Here is a 23,593-nt window from a genome sequence, read left to right as displayed (position 1 = left end):
TGCATTCAAAGTTAATAATTATGTCTCTTTATTAATTCCAGGTAAAGATTTACCACCATTTATCTATAATCTAACAGATGTTATTAAAAATTTCTCTCTTGTGTACTGGTTATATTTCTGTATTGTTTGTCCCCTGTAGTTAAATTTTGAGAGTTTCCACTATGATTGGCTATCATAAATAATAAAAATGATAATAATAGCTATTAATATTTTCTCAAGTTTTTGGTAACCTAGTAATAATATTTAGAAGCAAGGTAGTGAATAAAGAGCTGGCTTTGAAAGTATGGAGATAGTTCATCTTCTTTTTCTGACATATAATGACTGTGTGACAGTGTGGTCAAGTCACTTAACTTCTCAATGCTCTAAGACTATGAAGTACAAAAAAGCTGCTAACCAATATTTAGTCAAGGGAAGAAAGTAGGGGGAGAAAGAGGGAGAGGGAAAAAAAAAAGAAATAGTATCACAGAGCTAGTTTTTTAGGCTGGATTTGAATCTTATTTACCCCAGGTCCAGCAGGTCATCCGCTGTGCACAGTGGAAATTACTTATACTACTATAGTATTATATATATTATACTAATATAATATAATAATAACAGGTTCTTTTCTATCTTATCACTTTATTGCCATTATTTTTTCTACCTCCCTCTGCTCATAAAACAAAACAAAACAAAAGTCTTGATTGTTCACCAATACCAGGAAAGAAAAAAAATAACAAAAACACTGGGAAAAACTAGTTCTTGGCATAAAGATAACATCTGTCACAAAATATCAAATGGAAATGAATATTGTATTTTTCTGATATCTTTTTTTTCTTATACTGCCTTCTGGAGCTTGTGTTCTTGATTTTGAAATTATTCTAAATACTCTGGGTTTGATAGATCCTGAATAATTTCAGAAAATAATGTTTTATCATTTAAAAGTTATCAAATGTAATACATTTAAGAGAGTTTATTTTCTTAATCTTTCCTTAATTTAAAAAATTGTGATATTTATTTAGTTACATACTAACATACAAATATATGTATATATTTGTGTGCACATATATAGGTAGGTGGATAAAATATAGACTTATATTTTTTTCTCAAGATCAATAGGCTCGCTGTTAAAATGTTCAAGACATGTTTTCCTACAATCACCATTTTTCACTTATATTTTCTACAAATACATAATATGCCATCAATCCTGATTTGTCATTCAACCCAGTTATATTTTCTTATCTGGAAGGATGTAGAGATGTCTCATGATTTCTCTGGTACTTCATATGATAGTATTTTTCTGTAAATAGTCTTTTATCACACTTATTGTTACCCACTTTAATTGCTTAAAAACAGATTTTATCAGGTAAAATTTTATTATATAAAATTTACCATAAAAAAATTTTACAAGTTCTGAAATTCCAGAACTTTGTAGGTGTTATATCCTACAATTACATAGAATTAAGAATTGGAAGTACTTTTAGAAATTATTTTATGAAGTTTCCATTTTATTCAGATGAAGAAACGAAGCTAAAGCCCATTAGGTATTGTGCTTTGCATGAGATCATCCAGATAGATTCAAAAACAGCAAGATTTTTGAGACACCCTGTATAGCATTTTTTATAGTTACTAAAGGTTTGTAAAGTGGTTTAGTTTTATATATTGTATATGTTACCTAATTTGGTCCTTATATTTCTGTGAGATAGCTACTATTTTTATCCCTAATTTACAAATGATGAAATTGAGGCTGAGAGAGGTTATTTGACTCACCCAGCTAGTGAGTATCTGAAAAATATTGTGAACTCAGTTCCTAAACAAAACAAACAAAAACATCAATTGTTTTCCTTCTTTTTTTTTTTAAGAGGAAGTAGGGTTTTCTTTTTGCCTTCCTTCATTTTCTCTGAGATGATGCTGATGCAACCCTTTCTTGTGTAAAGAAACACATTACTCATTCTACCAATGTAACATCATGATTCTACCTTTAAAATTTTACAAAATCACCATTGAAGAGTCTTCCTGAGTTTCAGCATCCATCTTGTTAACCTCATTGGTTTTATCAGTGCCTCCAAAATGAAGATAAGCTATACTTGTTTAGATACTAACATTTATAGATCCTGGCTTTGAATGGATTCAGCAAATTTGTAATTTTCATACCTGTTTAAAAAATAAATACACAAAATAGGATAATGATTATCATAAATTGTAAGTACAGAAAATGTGATTTCCCAAATGCAACTTAAAATGGCCCAGTGGGATTTTCATTAAATACTCTTGCCCATAAACAACTTGAATGAAAACTCTGATTTCCCTAAGCATTTATTATTGTAAGCCACATGTGAAATTCGCATTACTTATTATTCAAATCTAAAAGTTGTTTGGGGTGAAGACACCCCCCAAATTGACTACTCAGAGAGCACTCATAAAAAGCAGAATTTATTTATTAGAACCTCCAGAAGCGAACCATCCTGTTCTGTGTGCCAAAGTTCACAGCAGGAAAACCACTCCCTTAAGAATGGTCACAGTTTTTATACATTTCAAACAAAGAACCCCAAAAATCTCACTCTATATGTTGTGATTGGTCATATAAGTCTCTATTTTCCTATTTGGTCAGTGTAATGCAGTAGATAAGGTGATGTATAGCTTTCTCCCCATATATTCTTCTTTGGACAATGGAATGTAGTCCAGGACTTATCTAAAATCACGTGATTCTGGAGAAGCCCAAACTGAGGCCTTTAAGTCTTCAATTAATTTAGCTAACAGTCTCTGACCAATATGTGCTTGATCTGTAAGTTCTTCAACTTTTCTACATAATGCCCCCTGTTATTTATAAATATAAATGTGTGTATATATATATATATATATATTTTTTTTTTTTTTTTCCTCATGAAGAACTAACATTGTGATCAAATTCAATTAACATCTCTATACATTGCTTGTTAATCTCTTCATCTGGATCATCCCCTGCTACTGACTCCCATCCCTCTTTCTGTAAAATCATCATTTTAATCCTTTGAATGTAAGATTCTTGACAGTGATCTTTGAACTATTCTTGTTACCAATGTAATTATGCAGGGTAAACATAGGGGCAGCAGAATAATACCACTAATTGCAATAAGTCTATACCATAAGAGCTGTTTCTACCAGCTACCATCAAATCAAGACCACCAGCTATTTGTGAAGGGAGATTTCAAAACTTGTACAGGCACATGAACTATCCTGCGAATGCCCTTAGTAATTGTTTTACTACTTGTCTGTTGTCATCAATTTGCATACAAGTGGATAGGTTTCCTTTCCCACAGCCCCCTCCTTCCTCTGCTAACAGATAATCTAAAACTAATCTATGTTATAAAACAGCTTCCCTTGTCTGGGTGGCTTGATCAGCTAATAGATCAAGAGCCTGAGCAGTTTGGTTAGTTGTTACCTCTAAGACTGCTTGCAGTTGAATTAATCTGTTTAATATATATATATATTGGTATCTGATATCCCCAACTACCATATTGGGCTCATGTCACTGGTCCATATCCCTTGATAATCTGTGCTGGGGGCCATTAGTATTACCAGTTTGAATAGGTTATGGGGTATTTGACAAGTAGGCTTCTTTCTAAATTCCTTCAAACATTCCTCATTACCCTCTAATGAATGCTGGTGGACACAATTAAGCACTGACCCATTATCACAAACAATATTTGACTTGTTCCATCGTTTCTATATTCACTATAATCTATGATATCTACCCTGTCTGGTGGATGAGTAAAAGTCCATTCATACTTATTCTCTCCCATCCATGGCCTGTACCTGTTTGATTTAAGCAATGCCCCAATAAGGTACCCCAGATCAATACCACTATCACAATACCACTGCACAATTCATCAGTTCCTTTTCAATAAGCATTATCTCAGCTGATTCTCTGGATTCAGTTGGAAGTCCACACCCTTGGATTGTCCATTGGTCCTTTAATTCTGGTATGCTGAGTCCACCCTCTTTCCTGTGTTCACACTGCTGTATCTGATGTCAAGGGGATCTGAAACAGTTTTTCCCAGGTCAGGGTCAGCTTGTCCTCATTCCACATCTGAACCAGGATCCAGTCTCCAGGCTGGAACTTATGCACCATGAATCCTAAGGGAGGAGTCTGAGCAATGAGCCCTTTTAGTTGTAAAGTTCTCAGATGTTGAAGTACAGACATGACATATTTCCTTAAAAACAAATCCTTGGTTTCAAATGTTGGATCCAAGGAAGAGTTTTAAATCCCTTTTGGATAAAGATGACCAAACAATAATTCATAAGGTGATAATCCCACATCCCTTCGGGATTTTGTTCTAATTCTTAATAAAGCAAGGGGATAGCACTTGGTCCAAGGCAATTGTGTCTCTAATGCCAATTTAGTTAGTTGCTGATTAATTTCCTTATTTATCCTTTCTATTTTACTTGATGAGGGCAGATGCCATGGGGTGTGTAAATCCCATGATATTTCTAGAGCTGAGGCCTAAGATTGGAGGATCTTAGCCATGAAATGGGTGCTTGGTCTGAATCTACCTGCTCCACCAACCCATATCTCAGAATGATATGCTCAAGAAGTACTTTTATGATTGCCAAGGCAGTTGCCCGGGCAAGGGGAAAAGCTTCCACCTATGAAGTCAGATGATCCACTACGACCAACAGGTATTTGAGATGCCCCACTAATGGCAGTTTGGTAAAGTCCACTTGTATGCTTTGGAAAGGACTGATACCAGGGGGCCTTCCTCCTTTTTGGACTTGTCATTGGGTTACCCTATTCAGTCTTTGACAAACAAGACAACTGCTAACAAGTTGCCTACTATTGTGTACAAACCCGGTGCCACAAACTTAGCCCCACATCACACAAGTCTTGGACAACCCAATGACTGCCTTGATGTAATGTTGGAGTACATGTCTCATACCTGCTGTAGTCAGTACCTCTCTGCCATCAGGGAGGAGCCAGTGCCCCTTTTTATCCTCCTGAGCACCAAGGCTTTGGATTTTCTGCTTTTCTTCTGGGGTAAGGGAAAGTGGAGGCATGTGAGCTGGAAATGCCAGAATTAGCACCATCATTTCTTGAGTACTTACAGATTCCTCTTCTCCAATCCATTTTGCCTCTTCATCTGCAAAGTGGTTTCCCCTTGGCTTAAATAAATCTCCTCTTTGTTGCCCCTACACATGAATCACTGCAATGTTCTTAGGTAACATAAGATTGGTTAAAATTTCAGTGACGAATGCCCTGTGTGCCAATTCCTTACCTTTACTGTTTCCATTCTTTTCCTCAAGTAATTTTCAGGATCTAATTTCTTTTTTCCCTTCACTTACACAATGACCTAAATATTTTACCTCATGTTTCACAAATTGCAATTTGTCTTGAGAAATTCTCACTCCCTGTACCCCTAAATAATTTAACAAACTGATAGTGACTTGGATAAGGTCACTCTTTTTCTGCCCTGCCACAAAAAGATAATCTACATATTGTAAGACTTAACAGTAAGAAATTTATCCCAGAATGTTCATACAATTTTTACATATCCAAGTAGATGTTCCATAAATTGAATATTATACCAGTCATTTTGCTTTTAAAATACTCAATACACAGAAAAATCCCAAACTACATATTGTCTGTAACAAAAACATTTTCAAAAGGGTGAAGACAAAAACTATTATTATTATTCTTGGAGTCCCTTTAAATAATTGATATCATTCACAAAAAAGAATCTGAAAAGTTCTTAAAAATATCAATTAAACTTTTTGAAATAACCCTTTCAAACTATAGATTGCATTTATGATCATATTCCTTAAACAAGAAAACCATTATGTATCTAAAGAAACAAATATTCAGTCAATTAACATCCTATGAAAGCAGCTTCTCCCTTTAAAAGATTAGACCAGAAGGAACCAAGTGGCTGCAGCATGAACAAAGGTCCTTTTCCACTGCTGCCCTTCCCCCCACTTCACTTCCAAAGAAACAGCCTCAAGGAGTGAAGGGGAAGGGAGTTAAATCTTTATCCTTGAAGGAAAAAAAAGATTCTTTTCCTGTTTCCCACTCAATTTCCTACACAGGAATCCTTCCCAAGAGTAAGCCAATCAGTTTATTTATTTTCTTTTTTCCAATTGATTCCTTCTTGAAATCATTCAGGCTTTCAATTTGCTCCTACATATCAATCCTTCATAAATCACTTGCATTCTCCCTTCTTTTTCCTTCAAAACCTGTAAGATTCACACTATAGTGAACAGCTCAAAACTCCACAAAATCCACACATGTCCAGGAGAGCTGAATTTAAAGCATAACTTATGTTAATAAATAAACTGAACCAAACCAAATACAGTTTTTTGTAATAAACGTTTTTTTTTTTCTTCTGCCTGAGTGTTCTTCTGATAGCAATTAACATTTCTTATCTCTAGAGATTTATTGTCCAGTCCAGGCTAAGCTTGAATTTTATTGCTTTTTCCCTCCTCTTTAACTAAAGCAGGCTGCCTTTTTTGTTGTTTTTTCCTTTTTACAACATTAAACAAAGCATTTAACACACGGACTAGGAGCTTTTTCCCAGTAATCACCCAGAGAGAAGTTTGTTTCAGCTTGAGATTCTTTCCTCCCAGAATCCAAACAAAGCTTCTCTGAACTTCCAGGCTCGTTTAGTGCATTTCTCTGCCTTCACAGAGAATGTCTAGATATTCCATTCAAATGTCTTTTTTTTAGTAAGCCAGGAAAGCGTTAAGCACCAATTTTTTTCTGGCAAAATTCACACAAAGTGAACCCCAGATGTTGATACCTAATTATTGCAAATCAGGCAATACATTTAATCTCTTTGGTGAAAGTATATTTCCCAACCTAGCAGGCATTATAATATTCCCCAGCCTTGAAGAAAAAAAACAAAAACAAAAACAAATGTGTGTTGATGTGTACAGAACATGTGAGCTGAGAAGCTTTGGATAAATAGACTTCCTATGATTATTAGGAAGCAATTTATTACAATTTTAACATAGGAATCCATGAAGAAGTGGGGATAATTTACAAGTCATTTTATAATTTCTACTATACCTATGTATCTTTTAGGATTTAAATTAGGTTGTGCTATTTGAGCTTTTTATATGAGTAGCCTACTGTTATCTGTTTTATGGTGGGTTGTCATAAATATATTAATTTTTGACACATTTGTTTTAAAGTATTTCTTACTTTTCACCATTAAGGGTATTGTTGATTTTGTATGAGAGAAAAAAAGGATATAGGTTCTGAAATATTACTTCAAAATTAAAGAATCCCACTCCATTGGCTTCCTATTCTGTAATATAACTTTAAAATGTGTCCTTCTACCACTTGAATTATTCTCTCACTTAGCTTTAAATTCTTATCTTCTCCATCTTTTCCTTTATCTATTCTCCTGTTTGTTTCTTTCCTTGTTTTTGTTCGATTTGTTTTTAATTTATTATTGTTTACTATTTTTATCATGTTTGATCTTTTCTGTTTTTCTTACCATTGCAATGTTTATTTGTTTTTATGTTTTAATCCCTTAATTGCTCAGCTTTTTTATTTGGATCTCATACTTCTTTACAGACAAGATATCAGTAGAGGAGTGTAAAGCATAAGCTGCAAACACAGAAGCACCTCTTGCCCCATCTCCCCTCCCAACTCTCCCCCCTCCCCCCCCCCACCTTTTCTTCCATTGACTAATAAATTCTCATTTACCTGGAGACTAAATGTTGACCCCTAAACACACTTTTACTATATTAGATACTTAAATGCTAATGAAAAGAGGGATGTGGTGGTGGGGGAGGAGAGGCAGGAAGAAAATTTTGTTTATCTAAGATAATGAAACACCTACCTGAAACTTTTAATTATAGCTCAACTTGTTATTGCAAAGTCTCAAGTCACAATTGACATAAGTCAAGGCCACATTCTTATGAGAGGACTTCACCCAATTTATCCCATTCACTGTTATAAAAGTATGGTCATTAAATTTTACTTCCGGATTTTTTTAGATCTCTGGTCATGAGGCTATCATTTCTATAGCAGATATCCAAATACCATTTTCAGCCACCATCATGTTAAGGATCAGATTTGCTTTACTCTTTTCCTTGCTGTCAGTGAGCAACACTGAAGAAAACAACACCTGTTCCATTATGATTTTCAATTTCTTGTCCAGGATCTAATGAGCTTTGGAAATGTTTCTTAGGTTCCTTCTAGTGCCCACCTGAATCACCAGAACGAGGAAATAGTCATCTATTTTGGCAAAGTTTGCTAAGTTACCTGAGATGACTTGGATACATGCCCTGGAAAGGCAATAGAGACCCCTTTATTATTATTATTAGGTTGACAAATAGCTGCCTCATATTTCTGTAGCAAGAAATCTTCCCCCATCTTCTGACTATTAAGAGAATGATTTCTTACCTGACAGCTGTTGTGGAATTATTTTATCTCTTGCTTCTATTCCCCATTATCTGCCCCAAAGAAGACCTATAACTCTGTAATGCCAGAGAAACTGAGCAAGATAGAGATTAGAGAACAATTTAATAATTTATTTAATGGGAGAGATTTACTGGGACCAAATGGATTCATGGTTTGATCCCAGGACTGAATGAGACTTAGCGAATCAAAGAATCCAAAATTGAATATCAGAAACAAGATTCTTTTATAGGGTAACAAGAACAATGACATAATGGGGGAGGTACCTGGATGGGGATGACTTAATGGGAGGAGGCACCTAGGATGACATAATGGAGGGAGGCACCTAGGATGATATAATGGGAGGTACTGGAGAGGTTCCTGATATTCTAATGTCTAAAATGGATAAAGACCTTTATCCCATCAAACATTAAGAGGGAATGATTATAGCCTAAGGTCTAAGATATAAGACTAATTATCTAGTCCAGGGAAAAGGCTGCTTAAAAGAATCAGTGGATCAATAAATGGAAGGGGTTATGTTATTATCTTACCTATAGACAGAGGAATGGAACAGATGCTCTGCCAAGTTCCTTTATAATTAATATTTTATGATTCCATGATTTTTCATTGTTTTTAATTTGGAGTGATTGAAAAAGAAAGTACTAAGAATTGGGGAAATGGGGAATTCGTTTCTGAAAAAATGTTTTTGAGAAATGTTTATCAACCAAATTGAGAAAGAAAACTATGAAAGATTACATTAATCTGGTTTCCAGTGAGTGTGTAATATCATACTAGAAAATAATATTTTATAGGACTTGTTTTTTGCTTGGTCCAATAACTCAGTCAATTCTGAGCTGCATATTAAAAAATAGAAAAGAAATAAAAGGAAGTAAGAAATAATAAATGGGTGTTGGAATGAGAGAATTTCTGTCTTTGTTTTGCTTTTAGCCATCTCATTTCTTGTTTGAGCACAATTTGTTGATTCCACCTTAAAATCTTCTTCCAAGAGAGAACCATGTGAATATTTTTCATAGTAATATGATTTCCTGAAATGTAAACAAAGTTAATTTTTAATTCTATTCTATTTTATAATTAATTTATTAATATTTATAATAGAATATTGATTCTATTTGTTTGTTTCATGTCTTATTCAGTAATTTAATTAATTTTAGTGGTGGCCCCTTAAAAGGATTATATTTTGGAAATCTGCTCTATTTAAATTGTAAAAGTGTAAAAGTTGTTTTAAAAAATGTAATGGTTCACAAAACAATTTCATTTTCTTTGGAATTACTTTAAGGTCTATCCCTATTTTAATCACATAATGTCTCACTTGTCTTGCTACAGATATATTCAAAATAAGATTTTTTAAAAAAAAGTTATCAAGGATCTTTTCCAGAGATAATGTTAGTTTGTGCTTTAAATATCTGATTACATATCAGGTTTCTCCAAATTTATTCTTTCATGTATAAAAAGCCAACTGCAGTCTGAGCTTGTGAGCCTCCCTGTTCTTTTGTTCCTATGTTTGGGTCTTCTTCTTCTTCTTCTTCTTCTTCTTTTTTTTTTTTTTTTTTTTTGGTTACAGTTAAGTTTCAATGGCTATGAACAAATATGGTTTAGTCCAACAATATAAGGGCTTCACAGAGAAAGAAATATATTTGAAACACTACATGCAAAGATGCCCAGTAATGTTGCCTAGCATCCATTCCATAAATCAAGTGGTTATCTGCTTAACATGATACATTCTGTTCTCTCTTTGGCAATGGACATTTGTCGATATGGCAATGGACATTTGTCGATATGACAATGGAACTATTTTGATTTTGTTGCCAGTTCTTTTATCAGACTTCAGTGGCATATTTAATGGGCAAAGATAAAAAGTTGATATGGTTATAAAAAGCTTATAAAAACTTTATTGCAATATCTTAAATTTAAGATCTTATACATAGTGATATGTAAATGTATTTTAATTATACATTCATTTTCTATAAGCTGATGTAAAAGCTTCACCTTGCTTTATTGTTTAGATAGTTACTTATTGAGCAACTGTCAATGATTTTCAAACTTTTCCCCTTATCTCAAATATAAGAAATTTCTGTTTGACCTAGGGGAAACCCTTCAAAGCTTTGAGTTTCCTCATCTATAAAATAGTGAAAATTGGACTTGTATTACTTGTCTCCTAGAGATGTGAAGATAGACTTAGAAAATTTCTAAAAATGGTCAGCTGAATTATTAGTACAGGAAACTCAGACCTTAAGAAAGTCTTCATAAGGGACCATTGATATAAAACTAAATAATTTACTTGTCCTTGGCTTACAATTGCATTTATACATAAATTTATGTACAAAGTGTACAGGTACATTACTTCTGAATAGCATACAATGAAATTTCAAGTTAAAAAAAAAAAAGGAAGACTTTGTGAGGGGCTGCAATTTTTTCTGTGTCTAATAAACCACTGTGTAATGGGGCCCTTCCACAGTTAAGAGAAGCCTATAGATCACTTCTCAGAAGATAAACACACACACACACACATATATATATACATCCCAATACATACATACATACAAATAGACATATACATATATAAACATATATACATATAAATGACTGTTGACAATTGCAAAATACACAAGCACATATAGAATAAATTGAAAATAATCTCAGAGGGAAGGTGTTAACATTAGAACAAACTAGGAAAGACACTTCAGAATGTTGGATTTTAGCTAAGACTTGAAGGAAACCATGTAGCCTTGGAAACAGAGATGAGGAGAAAGAGAATTCTAGTTATGGAAGAAGATACTATATAGTCTGTTAAAGTGTAGCACTTTGATATACAGTGAATCAATTCTGCTTTCCTTTCTTTCTGACTACCATATTTAGAAGTCACTTAAAAACATTAGGATGATTTTCATTTATAGTTATTTTTTCTATGGTGATAGACCAATCAAAAAATCATAACTAGAAAATTTCTGCAGGCTAGTTACACTGAATGATGATATTGTTATGTCCAAGTTAATCAAGGAAAAAGTGATCCAAAATAAATACTATTTCAAAAGTTTGGATAAAATTCAGAGGATTGATAAAATTACAACTAACTTTAATAGCTTAAAATTGTACTCTGAATGGAGCTTTGAGGATTTGTGGAATTTTATTCATTTTATTATCTCATTGAATCCTCACAACAGCCCTATAATATAAGTGCTAATCCTTTCTTCAAGTCACAGATAAAGAAACTGAGCATGATAAAGGTTAAAGGACTATTCATATATGTGTGTGTGCGTCTATATACATATATATAAACACACACACATATATATATATATATGTATGCATAATGAATTAGCTTTCATTCAAGTAAATGAATAAGCATGAGAAAATTTAAGATCAAAACCACATATTGTAATATGTCAATGATAAAAGTACTATAAGTGATAGAAAAGGACGACATAGAGAAAAAAGGAATATGAGAAATTTGACAATTCTAAATTCTTAGTCTTTGAAATTATTTTGACCTATGTTTCAATATATTATTGATATAATTCCAAATGAAAATAATCAAGGAATCACAGAGTTGTTATATACATAGAAATGTTCCAGTGAGGAATCTCAAGCCCAGATTGATTTGCTTAAGATCATTGTAATTGGTTGATAGTTTCAGTCATTAACTTTGAACAGTATCTAGCAATAGTTACCTAACACTTAATAAAGATTGCTTGCAATGACAGAATCCAGATCTATAACTCAAACTCTTAGAAATTATTGATTTTTTAATATGCCAATTAATCATAATTGAACAAATTATTTTTTTTTCTATAAGATTTTTAAAAATAGCAAGTAGTAATCTATTTTTTCTTTTGTTAAAGTCAATGGGCATTTAGAATTACTTTTTATTTTTAACTTTTTGTCCCATTCCCAAAGTGCTATTAAGGAATTTATCTGTCACCTATATAAGTCTTCACCTGATACTAGTAAGGTAAAGTTAAATCTATCCCAGTAGTAGTAAAAAAAAAAAAATCATTTGGCATGATACAATGAAATTGCATGTTTTTTAGATGTTAATTTTGTTATTCTGATAGATGCTTTCTTATATGACTACGTAAAATAGGAAGGGGAGGTATTGTTCATAGTAAGTTGAACCTAATTATGAACCTAATTTATAAAAAAGAAATAAAATAGCAGTTGTTTTATTTTATAAAATTGCAATGTCCTATATGTTAGGGACTGAAACTTAAATGTTGCAGACTGTTTAGACGTAGCAGGATAAGATTTAATACTGTACTGAAGTTGAGATCTCCATTTAGGTATTCCTTCCACTGATAGAAAGCACCATTCCATCCTTGTCCATCCATAGTGCTAGATTTTACCCATGTCATCTTATAAATTCATCCACTCTAAATTCTTAATATTTGAATTTATTTTCAACCAATATTTCAATATATTATTGATACAATTGCTAATGAAAATAATCAAGGAATCATAGAGCTGTTATATACATAGAGCGATATTACAGTGAGGAATCTCAGGCCCAATGCTAAGATCATTATAATTGGTTGATGGTACTCATCCATTAGCTTTGAACAGTACCTAGCAACAGTATCTAGTGCTTAATAAAGATTGTTGACAATGGTAGAATCCATTCCACAGATGGAGAGCACAATCCTAGCCCTGTCCACCCACAGTGCTAGATTTTACCCATGTCCTCTTATGAATTCATCACAATAAGGGCTTCCTGGTGGTGACCCTCTCTATTTACTGGGCATCATCTGTATCCTATAAAATATACTTAAGTGATTAAATAAGGGAGAAAAAATGTTTTCACCCAAATGTGAGAAAATCAATTAAAAGGTTAGCTTTTGAAGCAGCAATTAAAGAGAAGTGATTTTGAAGACATTCACTTTTTCATAAACAATTTACATTTCCATAAAGAGGAAACCCCTCTGTCTGCATTGCTAATTGTAGGATTCTCATAGGAATCATTTATACCATTCATTACCATAGGTTATGCCAATTTTGATGTTCATGCATTAAAAGAGAGAGGGAGAGAGACAGACAGAGAGTGTTTCATTTGGTCTTTAAGGATTTTAATTTACCTGAGAGAGACAAAGAAAGAAAAAATGCCTAATTTTGTAAATTAATCTTCTAATCAATGTGAATAAAAAAGCTCCCTATTTTAAGCGATAACATTCACAGCATAGAACATTGGTGTGCAAAATTGTGTATGCATAATTCCTTTGAGAAATATATTAATGCCAGTAGAATGTTTATAAGTATTTCATTGTCATTATTGGGATATCAACATTTTTGTCAGTGACTTGGAAAAGGACTTAAGTTGCAGGTTTATTAATTTTCCAGGAGATGATAAACCAAGCCAGCCAACTTTCATGATAGATGACAAAATGAAGATCCATATCTATCTTGTTAGAATAGAACATTGAGCCAAATCTATTAAGGTAAAATTTAATAAGTCTAAGTGCCAAAACTTATACTTGGATTCACTCAATTTCACAAGGATATGATGGGAAGACATGGATAAATAGATTAATCTGCCAAGATGATATTCCTAAAGCACAGGTCTATGTTTCTCCTATGCTCAGCGGACTCCAGTGTCTCTCTGTTACATCTAGAACACAATACAAACTTTTTTCTGGCATATGAAGTCTTTAACAATCTGGGTACACCCTAAATATCCTTCCAGCTTTCTTATTGTTTATACTCCTTCAAAAGTTTCTGTTCCATCCATTCTGACCTTCCCTCTGTCCTTCACACACAATATTCCATTTTCCATCTTTGTACAGGCTGTGTCCTCATGCCTGGACAGCTACTCTTAAAATTTTTCCTTTTCTTCAAAACTTCAAATTTTTCCTGATTTCTTCAGATATTGATTTCATCAAATAAATTATATTTCTTTTATCTACGTGTATATGAAGCTAGGTAGCACAGTTGATAGAGCATTTGAGCCTGGAATCAAATCCTGAATTCAAATCCCACCTCAGACATTTACTAGCTGTGTGACCCTGAGTAAGTCACTTATTTCCATTTGCTTCAGTTTCTTCATCTGTAAAATGAGCTTGATAAAGTAATGGCAAAACAATCTTTGCCAAAGAAAACCCATAAAGAGTGGGACATGACTTAACAACAACAATATGCAGATCAGCAATTATTAAATACTTACTATGTGCTAGGTACTTTGTTAAGAGGCAAATATATGTACATTTTATCTTACACTATAGAATGTAAGCTCCCTGAAGTCAGGAACTTTTACATCTTTGTCTTTATATCCACAGTGCCTAGGTAGGTGTATGATAAATGACTTGATTGTTTGATCTGACAAAAATCTCAAAGTTTTTGTGAACTGAAAGTTAAACCAGAGTCATTATGGATCTCTGAGCTGAGCAGCACAATGAAATTATTGGAGGAACAAGTAACACTATTTGGTCAATTCAAATTTGTATGGTTGTGTTCCTCTTTATGAACCGCATTTTAGGAAGGATATTGTTAAGCTAGCTAACATCCAGAGGAGTTTCAACCAAGATAGTAAAAGGTCTTCAAACCTTTCCAAGCGAAAATTGGTTGAAGGAACCAAAGTTATATAACCAGAAAAAAAAAAAAAGATTGAGGAGAAAATGGTATCAGACATCAAAGATATTGTATGGAAAGCTTAAGTTTATTGTCTTTATTTCTTAGACACAGACCAAGAAACCTTTGTAGAAACTACAAAAAGGATAATTTAGGTTTGGCATAAGGAAAAACTTCCTAATAATTAATGTGGAATAAACAGTTTGTAAGGTAATGTGTATCCTCTTAAAGGATATCTTCAAATGAGATGATTTATTTATGTGAAGCATTTTGCAAACTTTAAAGTATTGTATACATTATTATCATTATTATTGATATTGTTATTACTTTTAAGCAAAGGTGGATGATCATTTGTTGGATATATTGGTAAGGTTTAGAGAATAGTGGGAATGGGAATTGGATATGGAGTCAGGAACATTTGGTAGCTGTATGGTCATGAACACCAGTGTGTTGGAGGGAGGATTCAGCTTTTTCAGTGTTATATGAAATAATAATAGTGCTTTATCTATGCTTTATTAATATATTTGATATGGTACAAAAAACTGTTAATTATTTTGAGGTTGTTATTATGTTGTTGGAGGCAATGTGGAGTCAACGGAATACTGATTCTATCAGGAAGATTTGGGTTTGAATCCCACCTCGGACACTTTATTATGACACCCTAAAAAAATTACTTTACCTCTCTCACTCTACATTTCCTCATTTGTAAATTATCTTCTGATGGGACTTCAATGAACCTTTAAAATCCTTTTCAGGTATAAATCTATACAGTGGCATAGAGATTCTTATTCAGATGTAGGTTGGATGGGTTGGACTGGATATCTTCTTAAGCAGTGCAGGAATTTTGTGAGTCAGGGATGATCCCCCCAAGTGCTCAGGGACTCAAGCCACTTTTAAGATCTTAATATAGCAAAGAAAATGAGCAAAAGTCTAATTTTATGACTTCTTTGTGACCTTCAGCAAATTATTTAATTTCTACCATCCTCAGTTTCCTTATATGTAATATTAGGTTGTTGGTTAATTCTAAATGCACAATCCATATCTAACAACAAAGACAAAATTATCTCTTTCTATCCCCTTTCCCTGCCAATTATATGAATTATTTATAAAAACAAAAGAAATACAACTTTCATTTTTTGGAGAAAGCCTGATAGGATGTTCCCCAGTTGACACTGTTATATTCTCTGTATTTTTACTATTCTGTGGACTGTGATTGTGTCCACAAATTCAAGGCTCAGTGAATTCATATGGCTCAGTGAATACTGTACCTGAGGCAAAACCCATGTTGAAATCACCTACAGCTGTTGCCAATCTGGGTTAACCTTGGCAAGTCATTTAAAATTTCTTAGCCTCAGTTTCCCCATCTACAAAATAGGAATGATAATAATGTCATCTACCTTCAGAGTTGCCACAAAGATAAGAGGTTAATATTCATAAAGTGCTTTACAAATTAAAGTGCCGTGTAAATGTTATTAGTTTTTCTATCACAATATCATGGTTTTGTTTCTACTTTAGTTTGAACAAAAACAACAACAAAAACTTCTACAGACACCAAAATAGACAGTTTCACTGTCACTAGGTGCCAGAGGATGGCATCTAGTCATCCTCTCCTATTCTCTGGATCTTTACCAGTGGCAGGAGACTTAATCTCAGAATTAATTTTTGCTTTTCAGAAGGGATACTAGCTTCCTTTAATTCAGAGAAAGTATTTTCTCTTCATTATTAATCATACAATAAAGAAGTTTTAATAATAGGTTAGCAAGTATTCAACAAAACAGAAATGCATTTCTTTACAAGTCTTCAAAATATTTTTGCATTTTTTTCTTTCATAAAAAAAGTTTGATTACTATGAGGTATCTAGGAAAATTCCAGTTAAAAGAAAAATTGCTGGCACCAAAACGAAACAAAAAAGCATTGAAAACCCAGTTGGCTAATATCTAAAATAACAATAATCCAGTAAAACAATTCACCAACTCCATCATAATTTAATAGCTAATCCTAAAATTAGTTGGCTTTATTTAGTGGCAGGTTCAATGAGAGAGTAAAGAAAAACATTGCCTGCTTCATTCACAGAATCCAAAGGTCTGCTACTCATAATATATCTATTAATAAACTGAGCCATAGAATTCTATATGCAACATTATTTGTAGAATGAATTATCCTACAATTTTTGAGAGAGTTTCAAGTTTTGCTTAATTAAGCACCTAATCCTTTTGGCTACTGGTTTCTTGTCATTCTTAGATGTGTGATAGAGGAATCACTGGGAAGTGTATCCATTGTGGATGGTGGCAAATATAAATTGTTATTATAATTTTCCTTGAGGCATTTAAACTGCTTTTTCACATATTGACTGATTTTAAAAAGAAGTTTTTATATAATTCCAAAATTGGAGGCAGAAAAAAATAATTATTTTTGCTTAATTAATTTAATTAAGATTAAAGTTAATTAACAATTAATTAAAATTTAAAAGATTAATTTAAAATACCAATGCAATCTGTGTATGTGCAAGCACTGTGGGAAATACTGATAATTCAAGACAAAAATAAAACAGTTCCTTCAAGAAACTTCTTTTCTATAGAGAAGCATCAACAGATACAAAGAGATGCCAATATAAAATATGAATGCTGTAAATAGAGAGTAATTTAAGGAGTAGAAGGAAGAATATTACTAAGGGGGGGACAGGAAAGGGGTGGCAATAAGTAAAAGGAGCAGAAAAGGCCTTGTAGTAGTTAGTGCATAAGCTGAACAATAATAATAATGATAATATAAATAGCTAGCATTTATGTAACACCTCTGTGCTAGTAATGTGCTAGGTGTTTTTCAAATATATATTTCATTTTATTCTCACAACATTATTGGGATGTGAGTGTGTGCTATTATTATTCCCGTTTTCTAGATGAGAAAACTGAAGCAAACAAAAGTTAATTGACTTGCCCAGGGTTATTCAGCTAGTAAGTGTTTGAGATGATACTTAAACCAAGGATTATACAAATAACCTAAGGAAAGAAAATATGCCCATTTATTCAGCAAATATTTTCGAATACTCATTATTTTTAACTAATTAACCAATAGACATTTATTAAGCACTTACTATATATAAAGAGACAATGCAGAATAATGTAATGAGAGCTAGTCTTGAACCCAGGAAGTCCTAGATTCAAGTTTTACTTGATAACATATATTGGCTGTGTGACTCTGGCAAGGAGTTTACGTTCCAGTGCTTTACTTTCCAGTAGCTTTCTAAAAGTATAATTAGTGGAGAAGGTACCAACCTGCATTGATAGGAGTTTTCTCACTTGGGAATTCCCTATAACAAAGAAATCACAGATCCAGTCCCTATCTTGTACTATGTCCCTGGCACCATGCTTAAATTAGTGAAGGCTTCATTCTGATGTTACTTTCATTTTAAAGATTATATATTCCATTTTACACAATGACTGAAAAAGAGATTTCTGTATAGTTGACTTATAAAACTTTATTCATTGAACACCACTATGTGTTACTTCTTTAGAATACCTCTTAATGTCAGAGACATCGTCTATTGTACGGGAGTTTCACTATTAGATGAAGATGTATGGGAGTTCATTTGGATGAAATTCCACTCCATGACAGCAATATCTGAGAAGAAAATATTATTGGAAGCCTTAACTTGTAGTGATGACAGAAACTTATTAAATCGGTGGGTCATTCAAGTTCCTTAAATATATGTGTGGTCATATTAGCATTCTTGACTAAAGTCCCTTTCTGATGTCCTGGCCAACAAGGAACCTCAAGGAATCTTCTAGTTGAGTGATTCCTCTCATAGTCCTGAAAACTTGAAGACTGAGAGCTATACTTGTGTCTTAAGCCAAGTATCAGCCTAGCTACATTCTGTGAGCTCTTATCAGAGAACTGACCATTGTTTTTTGGTACCCAGCATCTCTCCAAAATAAAGATAGAAAGGTTATGAAAAGTTTTGATGAAAAATCATGGAGACTTTAAGTATTAAAGAAATATCAGCCAGTTGAATTAAAGAAAACAATTATGGCCACAGTTTTTATATTGTAAAAGAAGGGACTCCACTTTAGAAACTAACCATTTTTTTTTTCATTTGAAATGATTGAATAAATAGCAATGCATAGAGAGTGGTTCTGAAAAACACAGTTCATCATGTAGTTCAAGGATGCCATGCATAAAGTCTGCAGGCCTAGTCACTCTGGTCTAGAACTTTTTAAAAATTCAATCTTAAGTCAATTAATTTGGTTCTTATTAAACAATGTTAATCTGACACCCCTGATCCTATATTCTTCTTTGAAGGATATAACAAATTCAATTATGCTTTTTAAGAACAATATTGTCTCAGATTAAAAAAATATCAACTAACTAAGAATCATTTCCTTCTTATCTTCCTACTCTCATTTTATATTTAAAGGCTTCTGAATCTATCACTGAATTCTGAGGTGGTGTTGGACCAAGATGCAATTGATGTCATAATCCATGTAGCTCGAAATCCACATGGCAGAGATCTTGCATGGAAGTTTTTCAGAGATAAATGGAAGATATTAAATACCAGGTAGAAACAAAAGATAACTTTTTCATACATGAATAAAGATATAAATGGTGCCACACAATGAAGGGAGAATTCCACTTTTTCTGAGATTGCCAAAAGCCAAAAAAGGGACCTCTGGCTGGATCAAGAAGAGCTTTGGGGGTTACCTTTCAAAGAGGTTTGAAATTAGAATTACTTGCAGTACCCTAAGTTGGACATACCTGAAACAATTGAACATAAAGGAAGTATGTTGATATTATGGTAACTGGACAAAATTTTAATTATGTATGAAAGCTTATCAGGAGGCAATATGGTATGTAGTGCACTGGAGAGCTAGACTTGGAGTCATGAAAACCTACTTCAATATTTATCTCAGACATCAGTGGTGTGACCGTTACCTTTCTCTACTTCAGTTTCCTCAACTCTAAAAGGAAATTGGATTCAATAATCTCCATGGTTCTTTCTGACTCTTATCCTGTAACCTTCTGTCAAGTATGTTGAAAAAAAAATTATTACCACTAACTGGTAATACATAAAATAGATAGTTTTGTGGTTAAGGGAGCCTACATAATTTGTCAGGTTTTTAGACAATTTTATTCCCTCTAGGGACTCCTTGTTTTGTGGTAAGATTTCTTTAGTAGTATATGTTTGATTTTATTAAAATTTGGATATTTTGTAATAAACATTAATTTAATTCAATGATTATCTCTGTGGTGCATTAAAATTGAATTTTTTAATCAAGCATATAAATACTGGATAGAAGGATAAGAATTATCTGAGAGCAATTATTTCTCTCCTCAATTTAATTGTCTCACAACTGTCTAGAGAAACGGTTGTTTTCTTTAAAGAAAAAAAAAGTCTTCTAAGTTTCATATGTAAACACATCTTTATCAGCCCCTTGAACAAAAGAGGTCTTTTCTAAGAGGATGTGTTAATCTTAATGCATTCTTGGACATAATGTCAAATACAAACATTCATACTCTTGGAATATAGGTTTTTCTTCCCTGCATTTTCAGTGTAGAACCCTTGAATGGTCAGCAACTTTAGTTGTTGAAAAGTTCCATGTACCTAGGAAATTCTTTTTTTTTTAATTCAATGAGTGATATCTAATGAAATTTAGAATTATTTCAAATGAGCAACCACCTACCAATTTACAAGAAACAGTTTCCAAGGTCCATGAAATTGTTTTTTAAATATATACACACATGTGTGTGTTTGAGTATGTATGTGTATATATTACATTTATACAGTTATAAAAATTTATATTGTATGAATATGAATTTATATATTTATAAATTTTATTACATATTTAGTATTTTAGTAAAACTGGTTTTCCTCATAATCTTATTTTATGAATTTAAAAACTTTATTTGGAAATCCAGAGGCATCAGCACACTGTCATAGAGTATTTTTGCTACTAGAACATTAAAAAATATCTTTATATGAGACGCATTTAACTTATAGAGATGATCAGGGCTATAGCATGGACCTCATAGATAGTGTTATACAAAGCATTAGTTTATATACAAAGTAGATAAATGATTTTATTAATAAGAACCTGGAAATACTTTTTAACAGCTTTCTATCAAATTAAATACCATTCAATGCCTGTTCTTTATAAATTGTGTGCTATTTGGTGCTATGAAAAGACTGACTATTCCAGGGCTCAAAAAAAGTTATTTTCTTGATTGTCTTCAAATTTACCTGGGTTGATTCCTCTAGGTTTCTTCTATTATTCTACATACGTGCAGACTTAAGTACATATGTCCCTAACTATCCTCCATATATTAATGAGATTCCAGCAAAGAGAATATAAAACTGTCCTTTCAAAAGTTGTTAAATTACTCTCTGTTTTTTGTTCAATCATTTCAGTTATATCTGACTTTTGTGACCCCTTTTAGGGGATTTTTTGGCAGAGAAACTGGAGTGGTTAACCATTTTCTTCTCCAGCTCATTTTATAGAGAGAAAACTGAGGAAAACAGGGTAAAGTGTCTTGCCAAGGGTCATACAGCTAATATGTACCTGAAGCTAGATTTGAACTCAGATTTTCCTGACCCCTGAGCTGGCACTCTGCTCACTTCACCACCTAGCTGCCTCTATCACTCTCTAAACTGGTTCTCTTTGATTTCCTTTGGGCCAGGTATCTGTATGGACTACTATTTTTCATTTTATCCTGAGTGCATGGGAAATGAGAGTATACAGACACTTTTTATAACAAAGTTTGAACATTGCTGTGTTTTTCAAAAATAGTTTTGATGAGTTTGAAAAGATCCCAGGCTCTAAGACAATATTATTTATAGATAACTTTTAAAAACACACATAACTTTTACATTTGGCATATGGATTGTAACCTTGTTAGTTGACATAACAAAACAGAGCTTTTCTAATTTTGTAAAAAGTTTGATAAGAGATTTAAATGATATCATAACAAAGAAATTTTAGAATCAATGGACAGATATTTATTTTGTACTTACTGTTTATCAGGTCCACTGCAGTAAAAACTGGGTTTGTAATAAAAAGGACCTGTTCTCAGGGAATTTATCTTCAAATGGCAGAAGAAAGTATGGAAATAAATATAATCTTCATATAGAGAAGTTAGAAGATAACATTGGAGGGGCAGTCTCTAGCAGGTAGAGTAGGCCAAGGTGAAAGTCAAGGTGGGGTACTGAAAGAAGCATTTGAACTGAATCTTGAAAAAACCAGGGATTCTAAGAAATGGAGGTAGAGGTTAGAGGTTGTCAGAAGAACAAACATAAATAGAACCATGCCTTACTTTAAGGAAAAATCTGTCTGGCAAAGATCTTAATAGTTCAACCTAACTAAATGTTCGAAAAGGAAATGTACCCATTAAAATATCCCTTTCTAGTTACTGTGTTAGTTTATTTTGAAATCCAAAAGCTAAATGCTACTGTTATCATCAATTATAAAGGGGAGGTTAGTTTGCTTTGAAAGTACAAACATTTTAATCTGAAGACCGTTACTAGCAAAAATAGACTGGTAAAGATGAGTAGGATATTCTCTAAAGAATAGTAAGCTTAGGTTGTGTTCCAAAATCGTACACATTACTGGTCTTTCATTCTGTAGCTGAGCTCTGATTGCAGGCAGCTGGACTACTTAAATGCTCAAAAGTTTTAAGGCTTTCCTCTTTAAGAACTGAATCGATGAGCAAGTTACTTAACCCCAGTTGCCTCAGCAAAAAAAACAAAAAAACAAAAAAAACTGAATTGACAGCATAGTACAACTTCCATTTTATCATGTCAAGTTTAATTTTAACTCAAAATTCAAGGAGTCTCCTTTGAAGTATGTTTGCATGTCTGGAAGCTGGTCAGTGAGAATCTCTTCATCTTATGGATTCTGTAAACAAAGAAATAAAAGTTATTGACCAATATTTGGTGGCATTAGCCAGAAGCTGGGGGTGAAGATGTGAAATTTAGGTGGATAAATCTTTAACAGATTTATTAAATTTCTTCATGAAACTTCTTAAATCATTGCCTCTGCTGATGTTGAAATATTTCCTTTTCTTGAAGATATGGAGAAGCTTTATTTATGAATTCCAAGCTTATCATTGGAGTCACAGAATTCCTTAATACAGAAGGTGAACTTAATGAGGTAAATATCCTGAAATTTTTTTTTGCTTTTAAAACTTTCTTCCAGTTCTTCTCAGAAGACTAATTCTTATTGTGTGTTTTAAAGAAAGAAAGCTATTTTAAAAGGTAAAGTTTTTAAGTGGTTTTCTCAAATAATTATTTATGAAGTTCATATCTGAAAAGCATCAATACTTAAAATGGTTTCAATTTTTAAAAAATTAAAAATTAATTCTATCCAGGTACTGTGGATCAAGTACTTGAATTGGAATCAATAAGATCTGATTTCAAATCCTACAGACTAGTTTACTTTATGACCACAACTACATTACTAATCTTTGAATGTAAGGCAAGAAAGACTCCAAGTTAGAGATAGTTTCAAATTTACACCAGTTGCACTGGTAATAACTACACTTCTGCACTGGTAATAACTACACTTCTGAAAATCTCAATTTATCAAGTGCCAAAAGAGGAGAAAATTATAGTGTATATTATGCCCAAACCATTGGTTTGCTTTGATTGAATTTTTGTACTTATATTTAAATATAAGA

At 32.8% G+C, this 23,593-nt stretch overlaps 1 protein-coding gene across 3 annotated transcripts in view; it reads left to right on the top strand.

Annotated features, from left to right (window-relative positions):
• The window catches only part of TRHDE (thyrotropin releasing hormone degrading enzyme), a 530,611-nt gene that overhangs the window by 495,906 nt on the left and 11,112 nt on the right, over window positions 1-23,593 (top strand). For 2 of the 3 annotated variants that reach the window (XM_031938822.1, XM_031938820.1), the window contains 3 exons: window positions 18,441-18,608; window positions 19,341-19,481; window positions 22,986-23,067. In XM_031938822.1, the coding sequence (XP_031794682.1) occupies window positions 18,441-18,608; window positions 19,341-19,481; window positions 22,986-23,067 (391 nt within the window). The remainder of the gene's footprint in view (window positions 1-18,440; window positions 18,609-19,340; window positions 19,482-22,985; window positions 23,068-23,593) is intronic. The other variant, XM_031938821.1, reaches the window with a different exon arrangement.

The sequence above is a fragment of the Sarcophilus harrisii genome, chromosome 5 (genome assembly GCF_902635505.1).
Source record: "Sarcophilus harrisii chromosome 5, mSarHar1.11, whole genome shotgun sequence".
NCBI classification, from domain to species: Eukaryota; Metazoa; Chordata; class Mammalia; order Dasyuromorphia; family Dasyuridae; genus Sarcophilus; species Sarcophilus harrisii.
This window is presented reverse-complemented; position numbering and strand designations above follow the sequence as displayed.